This window comes from Alligator mississippiensis, chromosome 13, assembly GCF_030867095.1.
Source record: "Alligator mississippiensis isolate rAllMis1 chromosome 13, rAllMis1, whole genome shotgun sequence".
Taxonomy (NCBI): Eukaryota; Metazoa; Chordata; order Crocodylia; family Alligatoridae; genus Alligator; species Alligator mississippiensis.
Window position 1 is genome coordinate 11,952,273 of NC_081836.1, and position 18,722 is coordinate 11,970,994.

Genomic DNA, 18,722 nt, shown 5'->3' on the forward strand with positions numbered 1-18,722 from the left:
ATTTTAGACGCACCTAATCCTCTATGAACAGTTTATGCCCTCCAGGGTATTCTAGTACGATGCTTTCTTGCCTCACCTTTATACTTCCTAAGTAATCCTTTGGTATAAATAAAAACTCCGTCAAAACTGTTTTTGTAGATTTTGAGTGTAATTTATTGGCACAAAAATATTCAAATACAACATGGCATCTAAACATGGCTACACTTTGTATCTTGTGCATTTTAATATTTGTTTTATTCATAAATTGTTACTTTTTTTCACCCTTACATTTTTCTCCATTTCCAAGCATGATCAGTTCTTCTCCCTTACTGCTTTTTATGCCAAGCAGTCAGTTTTTCTTAATTACTTCCCAATACTGTTCTATTGTCTGCTAGTGTGGGAAACTCCCAAGTGGTCTTTTGATTCTACCCTGCTTTCCTTTTGCCACAGGTCAACCCTTCTTAAGACACTATGACTGGATCTACCCCTATTACTCAATCTAGAATGAAATATGCTTGTTGAGTTACCACTGAAGTCTCAGCCAAACTTTATCCCTCATTGATTTCTGGGTGGGAGCAGTTTCAGAACACACGAGATAATGCAAGGTACAGAGAAAATTCTGTCTCTTGCTCTCCGGCACCCCAACTTGTTCCCAAACCCTAACAAGCCCTCGTGCATGAGTACGAGTTCACTGCAGCTGCAGCCAAAAGATTGACCAGGGCAATAATTCATTTGCAAATTATTTTAGGTTAGTTACACTGTAAGTTAAGTTCAAACCCGTATTTCATTATTTTCAATGGATCCCCAATTCCCAAAGACCAAACAAACCATATATTTATGGTCTAGTTGAGTCTTCACCGTTCTGGAAACCCAAATCAAGTCTTCTGTTTTGGACAATTCATGTTCTTTAACAGCAGCTATAAATTGGTTTAAACCAACTTTTAATATACAATAACTCTTTTCATTTACATTTCAAAATATTTGATAAAAGCTGGATTTCAGTCCAAGCTTTTCAGCTTGTAGAAGAATACATTTGGAGTGCAAAAGCCTCCAATAAAGGCTGTGGATACTTTAGAATCTTCTGTTACCAGAAAGGACACCTAAAGGAGACAACAGAAGTGATTTAAGAAGGGTGGTCTTCCCTACAGCTTCATAAAAGCAAAGACAAATGTTGAGAAGCACTGATTATACTGTCCAGAAACCTTTCTGTAATCAAGGAAAAACCCAGTATGATCCTAATGCTCATTCCCCATTATCAGACTAAAGGTCTAACATCCTTGAACACAACCAAAAGTGAAGGAACAACTAAGAGGATGGAGGCATACAGGTTCCATATTGACTACAAAGTGCACAATTTTCCAACCATACTCAGCAACTGGTATCTGCAGGATCGGAACATCTAATTTCACAAGTCTAAAACCTTCAATCTGATTGCGACTTAAATGTCCTTAATCGCTCTTCCATCTCTAACAGATTGCTTTCTTATAGGACAGGGCTTAAGGTATCCTTGCAAAACAGTCACAAAAAAGTTTGCTAAACTAGGCACAATATCTACTTGGCCATCTTCACACAATGGCCAATAAGACTAACGATATTTAACTTCCTTAATCCCCATTCAACATCCCCACAACAAGCATTTGTTCTGGAGAACTGAGAGGGGATTTTTTTTTTGCCAGGCTGGCATAACAACAAACTCACCATCCAATGTAGCACTGGCAGAGATTCTCATGGGAAGTAGCTTGTTTAATGAGCAGCTCTACTTGTGTGGCTACATCCAGAGTTTCATCATGAGAGAAGTCTCGACCTTTAAAATTAAAGGGAAACACATAAGAGAGAGACTGCATGGCAAATTACCTCGCTTGACTTTTGGGTGGTAGGTAGGGCAGCAATGTGAAGGTGAATTTTCTCTCCTCCTCTGATAATATTTATGGTGCAGAACTGTTTAAAGATGCAGAAAACTCAAAAGCCACAGTAAAATCTCTGGGGACACCAGTGTTTTCCACAATGCAGCAGCTGCTTCCACTCTACCCATTTTCCTCCTAATAGCAGGCAAAAGTAACTGTTTACCAGGTGGCTCAGCAAAAATCCCTAGAAGAAGGAAGCCTTCTCCCACTCGGTTGGGTGCGTCTTAAATAAAGAATCTCAATTTTGCAAGCTGCACAACTACTAGAGAAGAACCCACTGCTGAGAGTTATTTTCAGAGTCACCACCCAAAAGTGTCTAATCTCATCTAGTTTAGTTACAATTCTCTTTAAATTCTCCAAAAAAGATCAACTTTTTTCAGGCTGGTCCAGATGCACAGGGCTGCCGAGGAGGCAAAGCAGAAGTGTAGCTCTGTCCAATTAAGAAACTGGATAATTTGAAATGAAATTAAGACTAACACAAAACAGAAATACTAAAAGTGGTACTGGGCAGGCACACATCCATCTCCTGTTCGTATTTTTAAATGATTTTTAAAATAAAGCATATACCTACCTGTGAGTTTATCTCGAACCCTGTTAATGATCTGAATGGCCTTCTTATTTAGAGCCTCGGGTTTCACTAAACCATCCCCTACTAGAAGACAGAAGCAAAAAAAAGGTTTAGACTCAATTTCCACAATAATGACCAAAAAGTTACTCTCCCCTTTCTTCTTAATAGCTGACATAAGCCAGAAAACAAGGATAATGTTTCTGCTGAATTGAATAAAAACCCAAAGCTTGTTACATTTTTTATTCATGCTGACAGAGAACCATTCCTGCTCCATGCTGGTTAGCTCATGCCTGCGGTACAGTGAAGTCGATGATTTCAGAACAAAAGAACTTACTAAAGGAGTGGATAGATTCAGGCACTGTGGTCCCTGTTTTCTTGTGGGCTGTTTCACCCAGCTCCACACTGTCCAACATTTCTGGGGACGGGAAAGAAATGTCAGTAATGTGGTCAAATATAAATAATATTGGAAATTGTTTCTTTTTCAGGACAGCCTCCCTTTGATTTTAAAGGAAACAATGGCTTTGAAACTCATTTTCATACTGCTTGATAGCTTCCTGGATACCTTAAAATAATCACTTTAGAGCTGTGGCAAAGAGTACTGAATGTCCCTACCAGTCTGATGAAGGGAAGTGAAACTCAAATTAGAAACATACTTCTCTTTATGTGCTGAAAGTCCTATTTAAACAATCAGGAAAATTTAGCACACGCTGCAAGTTCTAAGGCATATCAGAAAAAATGCACAATTAACTTAAAATTCTGGCCAAGTACTGTGTTCAGTTACTGAAACCAGACAAAGAAATATTGTAAATTCTTTCCTTTGACATTTCGCCTACAGGTCCAATAACAATCAACTGTTAGGATTTAGCATAGTGGTTTTTCCACTGTGTGCACATGTGTAACGCTGCATTCCAGGCTTTGCATAATCCTATGCGGTACACTTGATAAACAAATATCACATGTCAGTTCTTCTGTGGGTTGCACCAACTTGTACGGTCTCCAAAATGACATGATGCTATGTTAGTGTTAATGTGACTACAAAGCAGTGACTACTATTCAGGCTGAAGTAGCTGACAAACAGACATACCGGTTGAAACTAGATACTAGATGTCTTAAAAATCTAAAATTCAGCAAGGTGTTTTTCTCTGTACATGTTCAGAAGAAAAGCTAAGAAAACATTTTTCAAAATGTTATTCCATTCAATACAAAATATCCCCAAACATATTAAATAAAGTACAACCGCATGCTATGCTCACCGACTGACTGACTGGCTGAGTAGGAGTCTGTCCTTGTTCGTGATCTCTTATTGCCTTTTGTATTTGCTGCAAGGAAAAGAAAGCACTGAAAAGTATTTATTTCTGAGATCTAGATTCAGCATCTCAAAACAAATCAATCTGCCCTGAAAGATGCTGGTTGATTCAGGTAGTGACAGATAATCTATAAACGATAATCCAATGACTCCATTTTTTATTTAGTTCAATATCTCTGTTTAAGGGCCAACGCAATTTTATCTCTGTGGTAGTTCTGTATGACTTCTAAGCAGACCTGTTAACAAAATGAGTCCCCAGACAACGGTTTTAAACCACCCAGATCAATGTTTGGACAAACATGTGATTTGGGGCCCCTGGCTTTTTAAAGGCATGTCAGATCATCTGATTTACTTCTCTCTCCAGTCTCATTATTTTTGCCCAAAAAACTTACTGTCCATCAACCTCCAATTCAGTAACGGGTCATACACAAAAGCTTCTAGCACAGCCATGACACTGTCTTTATGTTCTCGCAGGACTTCCATCACAGTGTGACAGGTGATTCTGTAATTACCATCTAAGCCAGTCACCTTCAGAAAAGAAAGTAGTGAATCAGCAGTGGGGTTCTTTTTACCTTTTGATTCCCCATTCACTCCCAAGGCAGGATATACCCATGTCTTGAATTGGGATTCTCTCGCATGTTCTACTCATACAGAGAACAAGATACAGGTTCCTTACAAATTTAAGAGACTCCACTGGCACGTTGGCTGGACTAACATGGAAAGGATGCTGAGATGACACTTGCTGTCAAGATTTGCATTACTGGCTAAGTTCATGACCAATAGTTGAAATAAGGAAACATGGCGAGGCCTGGGGAGCTGCAGGAATTAATTTCCTTTTTAATCAAAGCAGAGTTGTTTTTAATGTAACATGCTGCAAGGGTCACATGAGAGATTTAATTACAGAAACATGCAGCTGAAATATTAACACTTATGCTTCCTCTGGAATGAGGGAGATGGTCACAATAGAGCACCTGTGGAGAGCTGGCAGAGCTGGTGCCATCTTCTCAACAGCAATCCTATCGGGAGGCATCCACTAATTCTCACTCACCTCCATTGCATTTGTCAACATCCTCGTTAGTCTAAATGGGATCTTCTCAGGAAACTTTTCTCTTGTCATTGCAACCTAAGAGCACAATTGGAGAGAATCGTTTAATATATTCACTTTGCAGATGCTTCCTTCTTACCTTCCCTGAGAAGTCAGTCTGTTTAAAGTGAAAGGGTTGGCTTTCCTGCCTTTCAATACTTAGAACCTGGTGGTCATACACACAAAAACCACTCCTCAGCCCTGCATTCTCCAACTATTGGGATTTTATGATGGAAGTTCCAAAAATGACTAAATGAAAAATAAAAAGCAATCAAAATAAGGGCTGGGCCACACTATAGAACCTGTGCTGCTATAGCTGTGCCAGCTGAGTCCCCCTAGTGAAGATGCAGCGTATATAGACCGAAAAGGTTTTTCTGTCAGCACTGTTATATTCCCCCGAGTGACAAATCTGAGCTAGCAAAAGCTCTTTTCTGTTAGCATGTCTGTCTCATGGCAGTTCTGTGAGCTGGACTAAGTTAGCCAGGAGGTGTGAACTTTTCACAGCCCTAGCTAGCACAGCTATATCAACAAAATGTTGTAGCATAGACCTGGCTGAGAGTTCAGATCTGGCCTGCCATTACAGAGTAAGCCTCCCTATACATTGATGACTTAAATTGCCTTAACAGTTGAATGAAAAGCTGCACTGACAGTTAACACTTAGACAACTGCTTTACATACTAGCTAATCCTCATAACACTCCTGCGACATAGGCATGTATTACTTCCATTCTACCTACAGATAAAGTGAGGTACAGAAAAGTTAAGAGATTTCCACAAAACTACAGTCAGAGGTAAAACAGTAACTTGGGAGCGCCTGATTTGTAATTCTACCTTTGCTGTACCAGATAACATGATATATAAAATACACATTAAAAAAAATAGGAGATGTCTGAATAGACAGCTTACCTCAAAACAGTCCCCAAAGTCAATATGCAGAATCTTTCCACTGAGCCTGTCTAGCATCAGGTTGGAAGGGTGCCTACATTGAAGGAAGAGAAGACAAGTCAGAGTGACAGATCATTAGGGAATCTGAGGAAAACATCAAAGAGTAAATCACAGCTTTGGCCTGAAATGATATTTATCTTCACAAGTCAGAGGACAACCAGTGATAGTTTTCTGCTGAGGTCTTCAGTCTCAAGATAAATAGTTTTTTCTGCAGCACTTTCATCCTGGGTGTGATAAGATTTAGTAATTACCACTCAGGAGATACAAAAAAGCCCTCTAACTTTTGAAGATAAATGTCTTATCAGAGCAAAGCCATCAATATGCTCCTGGGATATGGCACATTTCTTTTTCATTTAAGATAGCCCGTCCACTTGTTTTATTAGGATTTTACATTTTTACATCATAGGAAAATTTAATGAATTGTACTGCCTGTAGTAAAGGGAAGGGAGACAGGCCATTATCAGAAGCAATCTTATATCAGGAAAGAGTGAGAATTATAGTACTATTTTTCATGCTGGAGTATTCCAGTTGTGATTTTCACCAAAAGTTTCATGAGTTTATAACTTGCTTATCAAATGTTCTACATTCATGAGAAAAAGTTTTTTATCACAAAAAAGGAGGAAAGATTTATTTTCTTTTACCTTACAGACAGACAACCAGTATTAAAAACATTGGTACCAGATATATATTTTTAGAAAGTTAAAAGGGCTTCTTGGGTCAGTAATCTACAACCCAAATAAAAGTCTGGACAACCTGAACAGATCTGGGACCTCAAACTGGTGGGCAAGGATGTAATAATTCTTTGAGGAACCTTGATATTCTGGGGTCAGAAAAGACAAAGGACATCTGTACAGGGAGGTGGCAAGCTAAACTTCACTGTGATATGGACATTAGCAGAGCTATAAGAGAGGCTGCCTCCTGTAGATTGAGGATTTATAGCATTAAGACCTGGACTGGGTCCAGACTCATTTGGTTTGCCCGTTTCAGGAACTTTTTCTATTTGGATCAATATGATGGAGTCCCATGACTTCAGAGACCATTTTTTTTGCATGCAGAGATGCTCCAGATGGACTCCCCAACCCATACACAAAGCATCCATGATTAAAATTCTTGCCAGAGTAGGAGAGAGAGCAATACTCCCTCCACACATGTTTTCAGGTTCCTTCCACCAGCTCAGTCTTGTGAGGACTGAAAGCAATACCTTCTTGCTCTTCTGGGGCTCTGTCAGTCTGAGCTGAGCCAGAGTGGGGGGGGGGGGGTGAAATTAGGCAACAATGTTTCCTGTGTCCAAACCAACACATGTTCTAGTGGCTCTGCATCCATCTGTGGGGGAGTCCCATGTGTAAAGAGTTTTCAAAGAAGCACTGACCAGTGCTGATTTATGTGGCCTCACTCTGGTTGTGACTTTCACTTCTGGCTCTGAAATGACCTGGGTGGACTATTAAAGCAGATGTAGTGGGGACCAGGCATCTCTGGACTTGTGGATTCTTGGGGATTTGCACATAAAATACTTATCTGGGATGTGGCTCTTGTGAGCAGAAGAGGCTCTGGCCACATCCTTGCTGGGGACAGTTCCACTGCAGAACACACAGGATCTAAACTCTGCCAGGATGCAAGGTGCTTGTTGTAAAGCCCCTCAGCCCATGGAACTAGGAGTAGGGTAGTAAGAAGGAAAATAAAGATTCAAGGACTGTCCTTCAGAGAACATGTGTGCAGGTGGATTTCTTCATGAGGTGGGTTGAAAGCGGCTTGAGGTCTCTGAAGAGAGTAGTGGGTCAGATACTTGTTGGGTTCTGTCTTATTGACTCAGATGGTAAGAGGGGACAGAGGGATGATCTTGGCTTCTCTAAGCTTTGTGGAGCAAAAGGCACATGTGGTCCTGTATGTAAGTGTGGATCTCACAATATGTGAAGAATTACTTTTGCCTCCATTTTACAGAAGGGTAAACAGACAGAGGTCAAGTGATTTATTTAAGGGCGCTCAGCAAGTGAATGGAAGGGCTGGAAACAGAACTCAGTTCCTGACCTAATTTTGTGATTTTTCTTGAAAGAAGATACTAATTTCATGTGCTCAAGAGATGTACAAACCCTTAGGGCCTTGATTCTGCAGCTATAAAGATAATGGAAACAGGAATAAGCCCTGAAAGATGCTATCATTTCACATTTGAAACAGCCAAAATGAAACTGGCTATCTATCTCAAGAACAGATCCAATGGAAACTGTTAGCTGAATTTATTTAAAAGAAAGAAATGTATTTTCACTTACCTGTCCCCAAGCCCCAAGATGTACCCAACCATTGACATCACAGCAAGTGAGCGCGTATAATTTGTTCTTCTGTCAAACCACACCTAAACATAACAATGATAAATAGAACTTTGATTAAGCTGTGTCTGCTTCCGAAACAACATTCCAGTTTGGCACAGCAGGACATGCTCAACCAAGCCAGCTAATTATGCTAATTCTGTTTACGTGACACTGTTTTCTTTTTGCTAAGGTGGCTGGGGTGGTTAGGACACTAAGGCATATGGTTGACAGCCCAGAGGTCCACAAGTTTGAGGCCACAGCAGAAGCACCCATGGCGCGGCCCTGTCAGATTCCAGTGAAACTAAATTCTGCTGAATACCTTGTCACATAAGGACATGAAAAAGGAAAGGACTTTTGCCAACAATAAATAAGGTAGGAGCTAACAGCTGTTTTAAATTAGTCCTTTATCCTCCACTTCTTTGTTACTACATACAGAAGGAATGGGCTCCAGGGGGATATAGGGCAAAATCCACAAAGTATCTTAGATGCCTAACCAGGACTTAGGTGGAATTTAAGTACCTAAGCCCAAGATTGTTATCTTCAAACCACTTTGGCTAAGGCACCTGAGTTTTTGCCAGTGAAGTTCCTGAGGGGCCTAAAGTTCTGTTTCTCCGAATGAATTCTTGTGCTCAGAACTTCTGCCATTTGGGAGGGTTGAGCAGCTCCAGGCCTGCCTCATACCTAAACCTGAATGAGACCTCTAACTAAGGTGTTCCTCTGTCTAAATACCATGAAGAGCTTGATTCAAAAGGCATACTGTGAGCCTGAATGCATACCGAGAGCACCGAGTCAACACATTACAGCCCTGCCTACATGAATTCAGAGATGGAGGCAGTATCTCCCTTTGATACATTACCTCCACAGGTGTCAGTGTCCCTCTCCTTGGCCTTTGTGGGTTCAAGACTGCATCGCCCACCACCTCAGAGAGTGCCAACACCAGCAAGCAACAGGCTGTTCTGTTGTGCAGACACTCTTTTCTTCCCTGGCTAGAGCTGTTTCATTTTGCTACCAAGAATTTCAGGTTCATGAGAGAGCAAACGAGATCTCTCTCTGTGGTCAGGATACTCATCAGGGAGGGGAAGCTGGATTCTAACCCGTCCCCAACACTGCAAATATGGTTCACCTGAAAAGCACCCTGGGTGACTGCTGTAGCCATGGAGCTTCTGGGTGGAAGTGGGTATAAATCCTACCTCTATCCCACCTCCTCCTGGTTGTAAGTGACCCCCCTGGTCCCTTTTTAAAAGGGGCAATTTAAGTGTCAAAACCCAGAAAGCGATAGTGGGCTGTGAATCCCAATCTGGCACAGATGTAACCCAGAGCAAATGCTGAAGTCAATGGGAGGGGCAGGATTTCAGACCTCCTAGTTAGCTCCCCGCAGCTCCCAGCTCAGTTGGCCGTGGTACATCCCATTCTGAAATGCCTGGCTCTCTCCAATGCACTGTATAGGGTAGGGATGGCCAATCTGTGGCATTTACGTACCACAAGTGGCACATGTAACCTTGAATGTGGCTCACAGATTGGGCAGGGAGCAGAAAACAGAACAGCAGATTAGGAAAGGGATCAGAGTAGCACTTGGTGAGGGTGTGGGGCTTAGCTTGTGGTATGCCTGCCAAAAAGGCCTAGGGAGTATAAAGATGTTTACCTTGGGGATTCAAGACCAGGAACCAGGTGGTTCAAAGTCTGGTGGTGTGATGCTGTCATGACACCAGAGCCCGTTTGTGAATCCAGCCCTCAGTGACTGCTGTACGTTTTGCGGTGTCCATATAAACCAGAAAGACATGCATAGCTGCCTGCAAAAGCCATTAGTAATGATTCAAGTTGGCTGTACCTCAGAGCTTGGGCTTTTCAGCCACAGCAGTTTGGCAAGATCATCCCCAGCTGTGTTATTGACAGCATGTTCAAACACCTCCACTTTCTGCATCAAGGTCAGGTGGTCATAATCTGGAGCCATCTACAATACAGATATGCCAGTTAGAAGCTACACTACTAGGTTTCCCATAACAGGTCTCAAAGCACCACAATACAAGGAGCATGTTAGTCTCAACTAGTTTGCTGAGAAAAACTCCAGGAGGAGTTAAATTATTAATTACTTTGCAGTACAGACCAGTCTGTTTCTAGCTACCATGGCAAGAACAGTCAGTATTGCAGAACTCATTTGAACTGCAACCCCTAGCAATTTGAGCCACAGCCACTTTTAATTAAAAAAGCGGAGGGGGATTTCTGTTTTGGAGAGAAGTCTCCAATTGTATTCTGGGGGGTCATGCCTTCTCTTAATTGATGGAACCAGTTGCACCAGTACTGCCCTGTCAACCTGTGAATTTTGTAGCTCATTCAATTTACAGCCTTACTGCTGATGGAGGAGGCTAGTTGGGTCGGCACTTTTTGTGACGCAGGCTGGGAGCCAGACTGAGCTCCACTATGATCATTCTAGCCATTATATGGCAATAATTTGTGGGCACTACTGAAATGGCAAACGAGAAATTAATAACTCTGTAGCCCATTGCTAATTCATTGCCATTCCTAAATATTTTAGCATTTTCATTTCATGCTTTTTACTATTACCACCACATAAAGGGGTCAAAATAAATGGGAACAAGAAACTGTGCCATTGCTCATTCTAATCAAAGGGACTCTATAAAGTCCTAACAGATGACCCGATTGTCTGCCAGCCTTGTTCTTTACCCTTAGCATGATGCGATGCTCAATATTGAGAAGGATCTTCTTCTTCTCCCGGTAGTCTCGGATGAGTGCGTGCAAAGTGTCACAGTGGGGAACCCAGCCAATCAGGCCAGAGTTTGTAGACAGTGGAATAACAGCATATCTCTGGATGCTATGCAGAGCAAGGGAGAACCAACTGTTGCATATTATAAATTGGTACATTATCAACATGTATACAAAACCAACTGGTCTAAAACAACCTCCTGCCTGACTCTGGAGGGGATCTAAATTTTTTTCCAATCCATCACTTCTAAAAACAAGCAAACCAGCCCCAAAAGAAACCCAAACCCAAACTCAGACCCAACCAAACTCTCCCCCTGCCTCCAAAAGACAGCTTAGTTACTATACAGAGCTGGAACCTCTTTCTTAATACATCATATGAACTATTAAAGAAACTTCCTCACCCAAAAAAGTGAACATTTCACAGGATCATTTGTACCTCTCTGAATACCATTGTAAACCATGGTACAATATTAACATCACAGTCACTCAATTCCATTAAGCCACCAAGATCTTTAACGTGGCTTGCTTTATGATGCTGAAGCCAATACATGAAATGCCTTGGGATTATATCCTGAACGTCTTGAAATGCCATTAGAAAGGCTTTTAATTAAAAGAACAGAACAAAACAAAAACAACATGCTCCTTTCACGGTACATTTCCTTTAAATTTTAGTTACATAAATGCTTCATTTTGTGGCAGCCTTCATCTTGTTACTGGATTTTCCATTTCTTTATAAACTGGTGAAGAGAGTGGAGGTTTTAAGAAAGTCCACATCATCTTTACGTGGCACACTGGCATGAATGCATTAAAAGGACCTATATCCACTCCAATACCTGAGATTTTTACGAAGGGATGTTGGGTCATTGGCCAGCAGAGTGTTGACCAGTCCAAAGAGCTGCATCACTCTTTCATCCTGGCGGAGATCCTCATGGCCCTTCAGAAGGAATACGAACTCATGCCCATTGCTTCCTGGAAAGCAAGTTATGGGGGTTTAGCTGTGATGTACAATTAAAGGATGTCTTAGCTGCATGAAAACTGATTGATATAGTGAGATGCAGGGTGATAGGGAGTCGAATCTTATTGTGCCACCTTCTGAAGGTGGGATTCACACGTTAAGAATTAATGCAACAAAACTGGACTAGATGCTCTCCAGAGATTGTTTCCAGCCCTACATTTCCATGATTCTATGAAAACAAGTCCTGATTTTGAGGAAATGGTTTATATCACTAAAAAGAGATTACTGAGATTCCACTCTTCTGAAACAGTGGTAATACCAGGACTAATTATACAACAGGATACTGTTGTATAGTCAGGATATTGACAAAACAGAACAAAATGATACTAGTTTCTTGCAGTAATAGCTTGGTTTACCACTCTTACTCCCCTTTCTCCCCAGTCTAGTGCTCTCAAGCTCCTAATCACTATGTTCAGCCCTTCCTAGATGTCTCTAAATCTAGCCGTTTGGTTTTTTTTTTTTTTTTTAGTTCACTCTTTTTAAAATTCCTTTTGCTCTTTCAAGCTACATATTGCCAAAATAATTAGGTTACTAGCCAAGATAGTGGCCTTGGAACCACAGCTTTGAATTCTGTGGAAGGGTATGTTTAATGCTGCAATGGTCACAGCTCTCACAGACTTACCAGAGCTATCTTTAAAGTAGGTAACTTTGCTAGGGAAGCACAGTCCTTTAGCAGCACCGGCCCTGGGATGATCAAACCACCCAAGGATTTATTCAGCCTCTCAGGTGGGCTGTGCAACCCACATATAGCTCTGGGCTGCTTACGACTGCATTGCTAGCAGTACTTGAACTAGCTTGGGTGCATAATGATGTTAGCATAAACATACCCAACAATCAGCACCATCCTTCATCTTGCTGGGTTAAAGGAATCAAATAAAGCATACTTCATTGTTTACCCAGACAGAATTCAAGAGCTTCTTTGATCAGAACATGAAGTGAAGGATTTCACGCCACTCAACTAACAGCTTCCTCCCCAGAAGTGGTTGTGTGTCAGTGCTGCCTACCTACGCAGAGCTGAGGCACCTTGGAATGAAACACATTATATAAAGCATTTCTTTTATCTTGCAGTTCTAGGCTTTCTTCCTGTTGAGTAATGAGGGAACGAGTAAACGAAGATGTTTCCAAAGCTGGGAAAGGCAGGCACTCTGAGCAGCCAGCGTGTCCTGAAAAAGCTTTTACCAAAAATGAAAACTCCATTTCAAGGAAATGCTGTGGAGGCTTCTCCTGTCAAATAAGCATCTTGAGGTGAAAGCCTGAACTATTTCAGGGTTAGAACAGCAGACTGTAGAACTGGCAACCATTTATGTTTCTTACCCATTAACGTTAACTTCCTGGGCCTCTGCTTGGATGTGATTACTTGCAAGGATGGTGCAATCGACTGAATGCGGATGATTGGCTGGTTGGGATCATACGTCCCTGGTACTGCTAATTCCAAGTCCCGGCACATCAGAAGCTTTGGTGACACATATTGTAGTTCCAAGGAAGTGAGCTGCAAACAAGAAAAAAAATTAATATACATGTCAACTTAATTAAAACATCAGAAAAGCATAGGTTATGAAAGGTCTGAAACAATTGATTGCCAGCCTTCAGTATTTCTGTCACCTAGAAAAAGCACTGTGTAAAGTTTAAGCCTACAGCCTCTGCAGCTTCCGAGCATGTCACAGGGAGGGTGTTTCAGGAATACTCTCTTCGAGTGTTTTGGATAGACAGAGAACACAGAACAGAGAAAAGTACCGACAGCATAAACTGTACGACCCACAACAGAACTGTACCTCTCCCCCCACCTGAGGCAGCTGCTTCGAGATGCGCCTGAATACGTGGTAATAGAGATCCCAGGCTTGAGTGAGGTCCTTGACATTTCCAGATTTCATGTATTTTCTGCACCATTCCTGAGCCTCCATTAAGTCTCTGCCATATGCCTGGGAAGATGGGAGAACAATTAAACACTGCTACAGGCCATTTATTTATTTTCAAACTGCTATACAAACTTTGACTGAGGCTCATTTTTTACAGCACATCAGTGGCAGGTTCAATATTAGAACCCAGAATCTCTGGTGCCAAGACCTGCATTATATCTACCTGACAGGGCAGCCTCACAAAACGACTTCACCCCTACAAGGCGGCATAAAAAGCTGAATCACCTTGTAATGGCACAGCTGAGGGCAAAAGCAATTACTGCAAAGTTGGAGAAGCAGTGTGCGCAGACCTGGGAGGAGCCATCTTTATTTAGCCCCACTGGTGCCCAGTTGCTGCTGTAGGTACTGATGCAGACTGCAAAGCAGGGCAATCTTAAGGTACAAGAAACTGCTGCAAAGCAGGAAGTGCTTCCCCACTGACAGGGTCAAAAAGGTTATTATACAAATCCCATGAGATCTTTCACACAAAGCCCAGATAGATACTATAAGAGTCAGCAAAAACTAAGAATGCAGAGATACATCATTTGAAATTAGTATATAGTATCCCAAGAGACTTATCCTTCATTCATTTGGTAGACTAACCCCATTTCCTGATTGAGTCTAGCACTGAGTTTGAAGTGTGCTGTCAAGTAGGGGTGGCCAGCGTGTGGCATATATGATGCAAGTGGCAATCTTTTGTAGAACGATTCTAACCTAGAACAGTTGCACTGTTAAACTTTCACAATGAAGACCTGGAATCATAAAGGATCTCTCTTGCTCTCAGACTCACATACATAACTACCATTTCTCCATCTGCTAAAAATATCTAGCGTCTTTCCTGCTATACTGTAAAGGAAAATAGCAATGTTTTAGGGACACCTTGTTTTGTTTTGCACAGCTAAGAGAAGCACACTCTGCTGCTACTTCCAAATACCTGATTGAAGGATGTTTCCTTTAAGGTCTGAGGGCCACGTTCCATCATAGCATGAAGAGGCTCCAGCACTTCAAACATGCCTTTCACATTCCTCTCTCCAAAGTACAGACGGGATGCCTCTTCCAGCCCCTCATGCCACATCTCATGCCATAGGATGGCCACACGGATGAGCTCTTCACTCACCTGGATCAGGACAAGGAAGACACTAAATTCATAAAGAAAAGCTGCTTGAATGCACATCAATTGAAAAAAAAAAAAAATCTCCCACAAGATTAGTTTCTCCTTTGAAAATATTAAAGCACTTGCCTGCTGGCAGCTAGAGGGGGTCACGCATCCCACCCCCATTCTGACTACTTGATATTTTTTTCTTTGGCTTTCAGTAGCCCAATGTATTATTATAGCTTAATTTACCACTTACCAGAGCATATACAATTGCATAAGTCTGCCTGAAAATGTATTCTTGCCTTCAGTTATTCATTACAAATTTAGCAATTAAGACAGGCCAGTCCTTTTCCCAGAAACAGAACAGACTTGGCATGTTCTAGTCCCGTGTCTCATCAAACAAATTTTCTCTTCATGGTCAATGATACCCATTCCCTATTTCCTCTCTTCCCTACTTTCATTCATGACAGGAAACAAGAACTTAATATTTAAAGCATATGGCCCTATCATGTCTCCTTGAAAGTATTTAACTTTAAAACAATCCCTTCCAAAGAGGAGATTACTTCCCAGCAACTTAACTGCATGTAAAAATCAAATTAACACTGGGCATTCTCTTCCAGTTTAGTGGGAGAAACGATCTGTACTTAAAATAGACCCAAAGATTGAATAAAGCTGGTGCATCAGTTCATGAAAAGATTCCTCTTTTTTTTGGACCTATACACACAGCACTCACCATCACTGCCTGCTGTACCAGTGTGCTACTGTGCTCACACATGTTTTTCAGGATCTTATTGGCAGCATTGTGGCGAGCAGTGGTGGTGGACTTAGAAGCCACAGTCAACGGGTAGATCAAAGCCTATGGCAAACACCAAAACAGTAATATTTATAACCATGAACAAATAACAGGTGCTGCATGCATCAGAGAAGCAAAAAAAATTAAAAATAAAGTGGATCCACACAGACAAAAAACTAAGCAACAAGCCTGTTTCAGTCCCATAGGATGAAGCAATGGCAATTCTGGGACAGCAAAAGCAAATTGATGTCTTGAAATGGAGAACTGAAAGAGTTTGTTTTTTCGAACAGGAAGTCCTATAATTTAAAAGGCCTGGATTTTCACTTATTGGGCAGCAAAATGATTCATTGTTGATGAACTGGTATCAAACTGTGTTGATGAACTGGTATCAAGCCGAGGGAAAGACAATCCTCTCTAGCACACTGGGATATGATTCTCTCTGCCCAAGGCAGGAAACGCAGCAGCTGCTGCCCATTAACAGTTATTTAATGGGACTGGGTTTTAGGAAGCAATTTTCACCATGTTCCTAATAGAAGGAGATGTCGTCAAGCTCTGTTTGGTTCAGACGTCTTGCGTCTCAACCGTTCTAAATTTGCATCTTTTTTGTGATGGAGGCTGAGAAGAAAAAGCTTTCAGAGGAACAAATGAACTACTCAGGAAAGTGCATGGCAATGAAACTCTTCTGCTATGTATGAACTATAATGAGTCCTTTTCCAGAACCTGCCCCTTTCACCTTCCCTCAGTAATCACTCATTCTAATACAGACCATATATAAAAGCCTTTCATGGTCAAAATTCTAACTGTAAGTCTGCCTTTGGGCAAAAGCATACCTGGGGGTGGTATCTCCCAATATCTGTGAGGAGCTGGTGAATGAGGCGTCCCACTAACGGTCGTGGGGTATCAATTCTTGCAATGAGCTGAGGGATAACCTAACACCAAGGATGAGAAAATGAAAGTTACAGTCTTCTCTTGGGTATGGCTTGCAAACTGTTCAGCCCACTGCTTGCGTATCTGTTTGGCTGTCCCCAGAGATCCCAGTGTACATCCTAGCAGCTACATAGAGAACAGAGGTGGACAGCAAAAAAGACCCAAAGGACATCAAAGGTTAGGAACATCTGAGAGAGACAATGAGCATCATATGATGTGTGACTATCATGTATGTAGGCATATTACTCATTGAACCCAGTGGTGGATGATGTGCCTCATCCACAATTGCTGTAGGGTTCTCCTACATCTCAAAAAAAGATAAACATAAAGGAAGATGAACAGAAAGCTTTCTGTATGAGGTCCAGTCTACAGAGCCACCTTGAAATGGACTAAGGGTCCATTACGTTACATTAGGGTGACACAACAGTGGCATACCCTGTAATTTTTACTGCATGTCATCTTTCACTTTAAACTTAGTCTCCTTTTCGAGCAGTACTCAGTTGACATCTGCATCCAGAATGAATGAGGCTCCAGCTCTGTCCAAGGTGCTTGCTAAATAACAAATTTTGCTCTCATGGTCACATAAAGGAATGTCTCTGGCAAGATGCCAATTGGGAACCTCAGTAACTCTGAAATCCTACGTGCTCTCTAAGGAACGGCAGGTTGCACAGCCCCTTACACTCCTTACCTGAAGCCAAGTATCTATTTGGATTGCTTTGACTCCTTCAACCAGAGCTTCATTTACATCAGGCCAGTGGCCATAGTCAAACCAAAGGGTAAGGACTCTGTAAGAAAAAGAAAAAAACAGGGCATTTCAGTGTCTTCCATTCAGATCCAGTTTACCAACTGGGGAAAGCAGGATAGGAGTATGATTGACCACAAACAAGCTCAGACTGACTATGCAGTCATCACTTTTTGAGCCACATGAGGGGTGCAGAAGCATGTTACAGTGAAACTTAAAGCAAGTATGTGTATCACTGTCAGCTTGATTCTATTTTGTATGTACTTCCCAGGGTACCTGAGCGTGTCTTGTAGGTTGTTGCCTCGGGACAAAGAAATGGATCGGAAGAAACCCTGGACAGCAGGGACTGTGTACATCAGGAGAGTCTTGGATAAATCCTGGGGGAATATAAATGCCTGTATTAGTTTGGCAAGAACACGTCAGGAGGAACTGGACTGCAAGTTGTTACCAGTCTACAGGCTTCCCTCATGATCCCAAGCAATGGAGCATATATTTACATACATATACACACGATTCATACCACTCCAGTCTCTTGCCAGTTCTCCCCCACAAGATGTATTCATCTAGTCTAGGATGCATGAGCCTATACCTGAGTGTGCATGTACTTTTCCCTTCAGAGGATGCATAGGTATTCCCTGCTCTTCCCCCATGTCTCCTCCAGAGCTACACAGCCAGGATTCTTACGATACTTGAATCTACTGGCAAAATCATGAGCAGTAAGAGACACTAAATGCTTTTTTGCTTATTTCAAGCCTCACTTAAATCTGTGTGTGAAAAGCCTGAGCCCTAACATGGGAGAGCTCTCAGAAAGGACTGAACACCTGCTATTCAATGCCACTCATCCCTGCCCCCAGCAGGAAGGAAGGGCAGGCCATACCTCGGTGACTTTCTTTTGCACAGGAGATGGGATGGGACTATTCTCTGTGCTCTCTGCTTCGCTCTCACTGTTGCTGCCTTCTGTGTTGGCGCTGGTGATGCTGGTTCCGCTGGCGTGACGCAGTTTCTTCTTTTCGTCTCTGGCCTGGTTCTGATGTTTGTAGTGAAGCACAGCCTCAAAGTTCATCACTGCCCAGGCATGCCAAGCCTGTCAATGAGGGAATCAATGTCAACAAGAAAGCCAGGGATGAGGAAGCCTCTATGCAGCCTCCACTTTTGAATAAAACATCTCTGCAATACAATTAAAACCACTTTCCATTTTCGCACCCTACCAACATGCTTTGCAAAGTTTAAAGTGAGGGGTTCTAATTCAGGAAAAGGGGGCAGAAATGAGAAGGTGAAGCTCAAGGAGAAGTCAATGGGGGAAGAGGTGGAAGGACATCTGGTTAGGAGTATGCCGCCCACAGGCAGGTAGGCTCTCCAGTGTTAGCTTTGGAAGGTTCTGAAGGTAAAAGCTCCTTTAAGAACTAATGGCAGGAATCCTGGCTTGGACCACCACACTGAAGCAA

The 18,722-nt window shown here is 42.0% G+C and overlaps 1 protein-coding gene across 5 annotated transcripts in view; it reads right to left on the reverse strand.

Annotated features, from left to right (window-relative positions):
* Positions 1-129: 129 nt before the first annotated feature.
* The window catches only part of MTOR (mechanistic target of rapamycin kinase), a 102,734-nt gene continuing 84,141 nt past the window's right edge, over positions 130-18,722 (reverse strand). For 3 of the 5 annotated variants that reach the window (XM_019493846.2, XM_059716878.1, XM_059716877.1), the window contains 20 exons: positions 18,155-18,361; positions 17,554-17,654; positions 17,224-17,320; positions 16,439-16,537; positions 15,549-15,671; positions 14,654-14,836; positions 13,597-13,743; positions 13,139-13,313; positions 11,643-11,778; positions 10,771-10,918; positions 9,917-10,039; positions 8,050-8,132; positions 5,747-5,819; positions 4,806-4,880; positions 4,150-4,285; positions 3,705-3,770; positions 2,786-2,866; positions 2,455-2,535; positions 1,678-1,783; positions 130-1,079 (listed from right to left, as the gene is read on the reverse strand). In XM_019493846.2, the coding sequence (XP_019349391.1) occupies positions 1,064-1,079; positions 1,678-1,783; positions 2,455-2,535; positions 2,786-2,866; positions 3,705-3,770; positions 4,150-4,285; positions 4,806-4,880; positions 5,747-5,819; positions 8,050-8,132; positions 9,917-10,039; positions 10,771-10,918; positions 11,643-11,778; positions 13,139-13,313; positions 13,597-13,743; positions 14,654-14,836; positions 15,549-15,671; positions 16,439-16,537; positions 17,224-17,320; positions 17,554-17,654; positions 18,155-18,361 (2,256 nt within the window). In that variant the 3' untranslated portion in view covers positions 130-1,063. The remainder of the gene's footprint in view (positions 1,080-1,677; positions 1,784-2,454; positions 2,536-2,785; positions 2,867-3,704; positions 3,771-4,149; positions 4,286-4,805; positions 4,881-5,746; positions 5,820-8,049; positions 8,133-9,916; positions 10,040-10,770; positions 10,919-11,642; positions 11,779-13,138; positions 13,314-13,596; positions 13,744-14,653; positions 14,837-15,548; positions 15,672-16,438; positions 16,538-17,223; positions 17,321-17,553; positions 17,655-18,154; positions 18,362-18,722) is intronic. The other 2 variants (XM_006259298.4, XM_014610386.3) reach the window with 1 other exon arrangement.